Genomic DNA, 9,236 nt, shown 5'->3' with positions numbered 1-9,236 from the left:
AGCCCTCACAAGAGCTTATTCATCTGACAATCTGGAAAATGCCAGCATGTCTCAATATGTTATTTACAAATGAAATGCAAGTCATAATTTCAACCTCTGCAGCAGAAGAATATATATGTATTTTTACGCCAACAGAAAAAATAGCTGTCGTTTCCGTTCTTGATGAAGGAAAACATGTTTTGCCTTGTCCTAGACATGTAAGCAAAACTGGATCTGGGAAAAAAAAGACATATAGTAAAAGGCACAATTACCCCCACCTTCCTCATTGCTCACTCCTGCAATTGTGGAAAGCAAGGAAGTAAAAGGCTGGTAGAGACTGAAAAACATGTTTTTCTTTGAAAGTCCATCCACAGATATATTTATCAGCTGTATACATAAAATACACAAAAAATAATATTATTTTTTTAAAAGCCAGAAACAAATAGGTCCTTTTTTTCACTGAAAAAAATTAAGGATGTATTAAGTCCCTGCTGTGAAAAACATGTTTTTTATTTGCTGCTTGTGTTTTGTGTTTTTTTACTGCTCACTTGAGGCCGCTTGCTGCTTTAGATCTGCCTTACTATCCAATGTATTTTTGGCTCCAAGTCAGCTGCAGTCCTCTTTTTCCAAAGCTATCCGTGGAGAAGAGAATCTAGAAATCCACCCATTTATCCAGCTGCTGTAAATAATTTGATGGTAAAATGACAAGCCAAGGATGGGTATGTGGGCAGAGACAGACTGTGTCTGCACCATTGAGAGTGGCTGGAGAAGTACAACTCCTGGCAGACTGCCCTCAGAAAGGTTCCTGTGTTTGGAGGGTGAAAAAGCCTCAGTGGGAGTGATTCCTGCAGAATACACCAGGTCCACAGCCTGACCATAGCCAAACCCCAAACTCTGGTTTCATGTAAGTAGACTGGCAGGTCTCAGTGTCCAGGATGGTCTTGTGGGTGTATAAAGACATCATAAACTAGGAGCTAAATTCCTCTTACAGTGCACAGTGAGTCTTAGAAACAGATCTTTCTCTTTCCATACTCTCACTCCCTTCATGTAGCAAAAGAAAGTTGCTATGTAGCATGTAGCAAAGACAGTTGCTCCCAAAGCAATACACTTGTTTACTGAGCCCTTGCACACCATTGCTCAACAGGATCTGCCAAGAATGGAATTAAACTCTTATCCCACAAACAGGTGCCCAAGGAAGAAAAAAAAAAGGTAGAACAAAGTCCTTTTCTTTGATTTTTCCACCCATTTCCTCAGTGCTCATTATGCTGAAATCACAAAACTTTCCAGGACTGTAGAGTCCTTCATTATGGCAACAAAAAGGACACATTTGGAGAGATGCAAAAATTTCCCACAACTAGCAAGACTTGAATTCTAATGGCTTCAGCAAAGAGGTGTGCAGAGCACTGCAAGAAATGTACAGGCCACTGTATCTTTGCTGTAACTACATGGAAGTAATGAGCTAAAACCAATCTGATACACAGCTGATTCCATCATTTTTGTTGTACTAAGGCACACAAAAAACATCCTCAAAATGACCATAAAAAGGGTCTGGTTCAGCCACAGTTAGATCAAAGTGAAGGTGTCCAGTGATGTAAACCCAGGTAAAATATTGCCTAGTTCCCAGAAAACAAAAACAAAATCCACAAACTCAAAATTAAATACCTTGATTTTAGGAATCCAAAGTACTTTTAAGCACATTAAGAATATATGAGCTAGTGGGTACTCCATAGCTCTGAACATATAGTCTGAAAAATGATGCAGGGAAAGAACATTTGGGAATACACAGGAGTCTGGTTCCATGCATTGAGAAGGGATAGAGAAAATGATGACACTGTCTCCATTATTAGAATTAATTACGTTAATGGATGTATCAGACGAGGGAGTAGGGAGAGGCCCACTGCTTCACAGGCATACTAATAATGATGTTAGTGTGTCATATCTGTCCTTATAAATCAAAACACTTAAGAAAATTACATAGCTTCTAATAATGTTGCTTGATTAAACTGTGTCCCTCTTAATCTCTTTTTGGATCTCAAGTGAACTCTGGGATCTCTGGCCCAACTTTAGAGGTACCATAAATAATACTACCACCCAGCACATACAATTATTGTGTGCCTTATAACTTCGGTCCTCCATACAACAATCCCTTCAGCTGAACTTTCCTCCACTTCTCTTAATACTCTGTCTCTGAAGATCTGAGCCTGGGATTTGCACGTAGATAGAGAAAAGGGCACCAAGTGTGGGAGAAGTTGCAATGTGATTCCACTCTAGACCAGATAGTAAGGAATTCAGAAAGTTTTTTTCAACCTCAGATAGTTTTTTTACTTGAAAGACAACCAATGACACAAATTTATGAGATGCCAAGTATCCTTAATTTCAGAGCTCAATGCTTCTGAGATAAAGTACTAACAGAAAGTAAGCAGAAGATACTATTGCTCTGCTTTGACAAAAATAGCCATACAGAAACTTTATTTTTGTGCACCTTCTTCCCCCCATGATGTATAAAAATGTTCAGAATTTATAGCTGGGGACTGATTCAGTCAGGAGCAGTATTTCTGTGGCAGTTAGGCCTACACAACAACAAAAAAGTGATCCAAAGAAATGAGCTGGTCAGATACCTTTTACAGAGTAATCCTGATGAAGTACAAACCTAACATCAAAATTAGGAATGAAAGGGGTCTTTGCATCTTTGAACAGCTACAATGACTTAGAAATGCTTGCTAGAGGCAAAGCCATACCTGATTCAGTGAGAAGTGAGTCAGCATTGCTGGAAAGCCTCGCACCCTTCCTCACATGTACCTCTGCTTGAAGTGCACTATCACTGCAGCAAGGATATGGAGTAACAACACAGAATCTGGAAAACACTTGGCCTGCTCTAGACATGGAAGAACAAAGGGAAGAAATGGTCTTGGCTGCCTATGAGAGAGATTGAAGAAACAAGGAGGGAGATAAGACACTTTCTGGCATTTCAGAACTTCTTCATCCCAGTTTAGCCTCCTAATAGAGCTAGCATCAGGGGACTAAAAATGTCACAAGCAGTTTAGCCCACAATCTGTGCCTGTTGTAAAAAATGTTTCCATTATATTACCTCTCCTCATGCGGCAATACATCAACTTGTAAAAGCTAGGTTTAGGTTCTTTCCCTCAAAGAATACGTAACAGAAACACCATAGCAGTTTCTTGCGTCTTGTTACATTCTTTGTGCATTTTTAACTAGGCTAAACCAAGAAAAGGTACATCCAGTTTGTACGAAAATTTAAAATCTAGTGTTTCTTCACCTAATCTGGTGAGGGGGATGAAGGTGGGTTCGCTTTATGACCCTGATGGCTACATTTATTAAAATAAAGTGCTTCTCTCAGCAAACTGTGCTTCTCCCTTTAGAAGTCACTTGCAGTGAAAGGACATGCTTCTGTGTGTACAGAAAATCACAGGGAACATAATGAGAAACCCTTCTACCATAAGGCCTCCCCATCCACTACTGGCAAAGGCTTTCAGGTGACTTGGTTAGAGCAGACAAAAGCCACAGGCAGGTAACAGCTTCCCCTGTGATCATCAATACTCAGCCAGTCATGGGGGTTCAGACAGATGCAAAACAATTATCCTGGATTCAGGAGGGGTCAACAGCAGAGCTCACTGGCAGGAAACCGGATCATCCAAGGGGATCTTCCCCTGTAGCACTCTCAGGAAGTATTTGGTGAGAAAGGAGCTGAGCACAAAGGAAAGGGTAACTTCTGGAGGTTGCTGTGTCCTACTGCTCTATTTCCTTTAGACTGAACACTGTGAAAAACACTCAGACATCCAAATGGCTCAGTCTTACGGGTGGAGCAGACAGGGACAGCTCCATGTCTTTGAATTTGCTGTGCTAAGTAAAATTTATGTCAAACCAAAAAATAACAACGAGGATTTCTCACTGTTTACCATTTTCACCTATAGCATTTGCCTTTATTCCATGAGGTGCACTTCAGCCCCTTTCAGATGCAGCTGACCTGCAAGTTTTTTTTTAAAAGAACACACAAAATTTTAATTTTAAAGCCAAAGTTTTGACTGTTCGTGCAAATAAAGAATTACAGAACTTAACAGTCATTTCAGCTATGCTCCACTGGCTCTGCTAGCAATGGTCCTTCAGGGATGAAAACTGCCAGTTATAATCATGAATGTAGTTTTCTCCAGGACTAAAATGTCCTGCATTCACACTACAAGGGATTTTCTAAAAGCCCCACCTCAGACTTCTCAAGGTAGCCTGATCGCAAGTGGGGAACTATTCAGTGAGCAAAGCATTCAATTTCAATACCTCTTAGCCACACATGATACTTGTAGGATACAAGAAGTGGTCATTAAAAAAAAATTAAAAAAAAAAAAAAAAAGAACTACCTAATACTAAGTTACACCATGACCAAAACAAAATGTGTTTAGTCACCTTTCCAATATGAAGGTAGAGGGATAGTATTAAAAAATTATGTTCTAGAGGTTGCTGACACCAGATCAATACTTAGTCATGAAAACTGTTTACAAATGCTTCCGGTGGATAGGGTTATCATCTACTAACTAACTATTAGTATCATCTACTAAAAAAAAACTGTTTAATGAGGCAGCAATGCGGGCACGGAGGGCTGGAAGCAGTGGGGCACAGAGAGGCACTTTGCATCCTTCAGGGTAGACTGTGGTTTGAAATACAACCTCCCCCTGTATCCATTATGGCACCCCAGTGGTTAACAGGATCCTTCTTTGTCCAGAGGTTGCTGCGGAGACCGTTCCTGTACCTCAGGAAGCAGGGAGAAGAGAAGTTTCCTGTTTTGAAGAAGTTTTAAGAACTATTTTCCTCCAATCAGGCAGCAGATGCCTGGGCAGGAAATGGAGAAGGCAGCTGCCAGCCCCGCTCGGGTCAGTGGCTGTGCTGCTTGATGCAACCAAGGTTCACCATTGCCAGAGGCCCCAGTGATAAGGGGGCTGCAGAGTTAAAGGAAAGGACCTGTGGTGGAAGGTGCCTGGAGCGAGACTGACACTGGAGCGAGACCAAAACAAATCCAGATACCAAGAGGAAATGGGCGTGGAGCTTCCTCCCTATATGTACCTCTCACACAGCAGGTTGCACCCAGTATATGGCCCTGATAAAAATGAGGCGTGTAATTAATTGTTGTGGCTCAAAACAATGCACAGAGGTAGCAATAGTCATCACTGCCCTAACCTTTTCTCTTGTTGATGATTCACTGCCAAAGCAGACTTGCATGTAGTGGGGGTGTCAAATGCAGGGTTCCGTCAAACGCAGGAAACCAGTCAAAATGTCTCCGTATGGGTGTGAGTTTTTCCCCTTTTTCATATGAAATTTATCAAGAGTGTTAGTGACCTCCAGGAGTGAAATTCATCTCTGGCCCTAGTAAAGCTGAAAGTGCTGTTGACTTTATTTATGCCAAGCCTCATGTTTTTTGACTCAGTGCCCATCCTTTCTTCCACTGATGTCACTTTTACACCTGCATACCACACTAGCCTTAAAGGTATGCATCCTCACACTAGCTCACTTTGAGTGACATCTGAAGCACCTATCTGCCATGCTTCAGCTCCCAATTTGATTCTCTCAGGGGAGCTCTACTTACAATTTGCAAACACAGGCAACAAGTGCCTTGGAGTGCAGGAGCTCACATCCCATTGAGTAAAAATAAACATGTTTCTGGACACATCTTTGCCCAATCTAAGTTAAACTTCACTTTTCCTGGGTACGACATCCTTGCTCAAAACTGAACAAGGATTTGAGAATTAGTCTTCTGAGCAGCTGAGAAGGAAAGAAAATCTCCATGGGAGTGAGGGATGACTGGATCAAACTGTGGCATTGTGTAAGCTCTCAGATTTTATACTATTGCCTACCAATATTCTTTAAAAAAAAAAAAAAAAAAATACAAAGCAATAGAAATCTCAGAAGCTTGATGCCTCAGGGGAATCTTGACGGCACCATCAACCTGAATGGGAGGCACACAAATCTCCTTCCTGAGAGAGCTGGGGCTCTTGCTAGGGGCCCTTTACTGAAAATGACAAGTGAATCAATCAGGTGGTCATTTCATGAAGTGAAAGTCAGGCATATTTAGTCGACTTCCCAGTGGTATGCTTTTGTAAGGAACACAAACACAGAGTGGTGTCCCAGAAACTGACTCCACTGGCCTTCTAGCTTCCCTCTCCTTAAGTATTCTGGGATCTGTACACATCAACTATCCCTCAAAATTTACTGCCTCCTGCAGTCTGTGATGAACATCTCTAACTAGATAATGCCAGCATGTTTTTAGTGTTAGTCACGAACAACCGGTAAATGTAAAACTTAGAAATTTTTTTCTGCAAAGATTTATTGCAAAAATTTTAGTTTCTGAAATTGTATCTGCTAGGAAGTTTGGTTCTATGTCATTTTGGGGCAACTCCTCTTTCCCCCCTTCCCCAGTGCCATTTTTTTTGTACCATGCGAAAAAATTTATTTTAATAAGGCCATTAACACTGAAACTGTAAAAAAGAAGCCCCAAAATCAGAAACCCAAACCTATAAATCCTAATGATTAAGAGACAGCAGGATAAAAGATCATCAAAAATGCCCTGAAAGACTGCTTGTAATGAAGGACACCTCATCTTGAAGAACATCCCTAAGTAATAACATAAAGAGGCTTAAAAATTACGGTTAGGCTGCATAGGTAGTGTACTATGAGAGAGCCCCTAGAGCTGCATGAAAGTTGCAGAGAGCTAGTTTATGTTACCATGATAAAAAGAAGACTAACATGACAGAATAGCTCTGATCTAACAGGGCTTCTCTATTTAAGAATACAGAGAAGCCCTGCTTAAAACAGATTATACTTAAATTCAAGCATTTCCTTAAAACATTTGCTGGATGGGGACCTATAAGCCTAAAACGTTAACCTGAGTTTTAAGATTTTTACATGCATTCACCTTCCCATTCTTCTGCTTGTAATACAGATCATTACCCATAATATTTTGAAGAGATTAGAGAATAAACTTATAAATTTCAAGCAGTTCTTTTAAAGTTCCTATTTCCATTTAACTATAAAGCTCCTTAAGTTTTTCATCATTTCAGTACAGAAAATTACACCTTTGATTGTATTTTAGACTGACAATAAAGAGAATATAAGCCTTTTGCTTATTGAATATACTTCCAAACTTTTTAAGATAGCAATGACTGCACGGCTATGTTTCTTTTTCCCTAGTGCACCCAAGTTATAGCTTAATTGACAATAACGCAGCAGAGTCCAAAATTATCCTGAACTGCTCACGAATACCTTCCTTGGTGAGCAGGGCAATATTGCCTAGCAGTACATGTGTTGCATTTTAACCAACACAAACCAGTTCAAAGTTCAAACCAATCGCATCTGAATAAAGAAAGGCAGGAGTCAGCGGCTCCTGGAGGTATCCTGGCACCCTGCCCTTTGGGGCAGGAAGCAGACTGGAGAACAGGCAGACAGGAACTTGTAAGACGCATTCAGCCTTTTCAGAGATGGGTCACAGAAGTAATCATGGCTAATGCCTACCTCCTTGCTAGTAGCACACTGCAAGGAGCAGGAGCTGTCCCCTTGTCATTAAGTACAGGCTTCTTCTGGAGTGTTTAGCTTCTTTCACAGAAAAAAACCAACCCAAAAAAAAAAAACCAAAAAAAAAACCCAAAAAAAAAACCCAAAAAAAAAAAAACCAAACCACCACAAACAGGAAAGAGAGAAAAGAGTCATTCTTTGCTCCATTAAGTTTTTCACAAACTGGTTATTTGGTTAAAAACCTATGCAGTATCACAGTATCTTTGCCCTACTGTGAATCTGTGCATCTTATACAGGATTGCAAATACTTTCTTAGAGACTCTAGCCCCCAGAAAAGGGCTTCATTCCATTTCCTTCACTGCTTGCTTTCCCTCTTCAAAGGTCTATGCACACTGCACCTCATTAGTCACCATGAGACAGCACTGAAAGGTCAGGAAAAAGCAATTTGGTTGTACTACAGAGCATCTGCCAGTAGCAGGATGTTAGTTATTAGGTACTTCGCCAAAACAGAACTAACAGGATCTGAAACAAGTTGCACTGGATGATGCTAGCAACAGTCCTGATTTCTGTAGGTTTCAGTATGTCAAAGCAGGACCTGCCTGCTTCACACACTGCACGGGTAGAATGTGCTGCTTCTCCCCCTCACCCAAATTCTGCCAGCATTCGTAACTCCGGGGTGGCTGCCCTAAGGAGAAATGGCCCCTCCCTGGCTAGGGAAGGAAGCGATCATTGAGACCAGCACAGCCCTCAAGGGATTTCTTTGCCCGGGGAGAGAAATTTTCAAAGATGCATTCTTGTGCAAGCAATACCAGCTCCCGGGGAAAGGCAGCAGGGCTCGATTAACCTACACTGAGAGGAAGGGGGCGATCCAACCTTGTCCGGGGGTTAGTGCCGCTGCCAGCCTGCAAACAGAGAGAGGGACAGGGAGAGGGACCCAGCCACAGGATGCCTGCGTTAACTCCATCGACTCGGGAGCTGGCTGATGGGAGAGGGGGACAGGCAGCAGCATGGAGTGGTCTGCAGCTGCGCTGAGCACGCGTGGGGCCGCCCCGCAGGCAGACACCACTCCCAGACACCGTTCCCACAGCAGGTGCTGGCGACTCCCGGGGATGCTCCGGGACAAGGGGCAGGTCGGGGATGCCCCGAGACCCGTTCCCTGCGGGCTCATTAGGCTGGGGCGGCCACGCCCCGTGGGGGAGCGGAGCGGAGGGGTGGGATGGGGAACGATGAACGCGGGGGACGCGGGGGTGGATTGGGGAGAATGGATGGGGAGGAGGAAGGATGAAGGGTGCTGGGTGGGATGGAAGGCGGCAGGGGATGGAGGAGGCACGGAGGGAGGGGAGGGGGGAGACGGCGCGAGGGGGAACGTGTGGGTGGGGGCGGGATGCACAAGGGAGCGGGGCACTCCGCAGCGCCCGCCGCTCCATCCGTCTGTCCGTCTGTCCCTCCGACCGCCCGACCCCGGGGCAGCCGCCGCTGCGGGGATGTCCACGCGCTGCCCAGCCCCGCGCGCCCCGCCCCGCCCCACCGCCCCCGACGGGCCGCGCGCGGCGCTGACCGCCCCCGAGCCGCCCCGCCCGCCGCGCGCTGGCCCCGCCGCCCCCCGCGCACCGCTGCCCCGCGGGGTGTAGGGCCGCACGCGCGTTCGCGAGGGGCGAAGGCGGCGGCGCCCCCCGGGACCATGCGGTGAGCGGCAGAGTGTCGGTGGAAGATGAACGACGCCGGTAAGTGCGCGGGTCCGCTGC

The 9,236-nt window shown here is 44.2% G+C and overlaps 1 protein-coding gene across 3 annotated transcripts in view; it reads left to right on the top strand.

Moving 5' to 3' along the window:
- The first annotated feature begins 8,442 nt into the window (after positions 1-8,442).
- FGD5 (FYVE, RhoGEF and PH domain containing 5) overlaps positions 8,443-9,236 on the top strand; it is a 63,814-nt gene continuing 63,020 nt past the window's right edge. For 2 of the 3 annotated variants that reach the window (XM_071756433.1, XM_071756432.1), the window contains exon 1: positions 9,071-9,215. In XM_071756433.1, coding sequence (XP_071612534.1) covers positions 9,203-9,215 — 13 coding nt within the window. In that variant the 5' untranslated portion in view covers positions 9,071-9,202. Of the gene's footprint in view, positions 8,582-9,070; positions 9,216-9,236 lie in introns of those variants that run through there. The other variant, XM_071756434.1, reaches the window with a different exon arrangement.

The sequence above is a fragment of the Heliangelus exortis genome, chromosome 12, assembly GCF_036169615.1.
Source record: "Heliangelus exortis chromosome 12, bHelExo1.hap1, whole genome shotgun sequence".
NCBI classification, from domain to species: domain Eukaryota; kingdom Metazoa; phylum Chordata; class Aves; order Apodiformes; family Trochilidae; genus Heliangelus; species Heliangelus exortis.
This window is presented reverse-complemented; position numbering and strand designations above follow the sequence as displayed.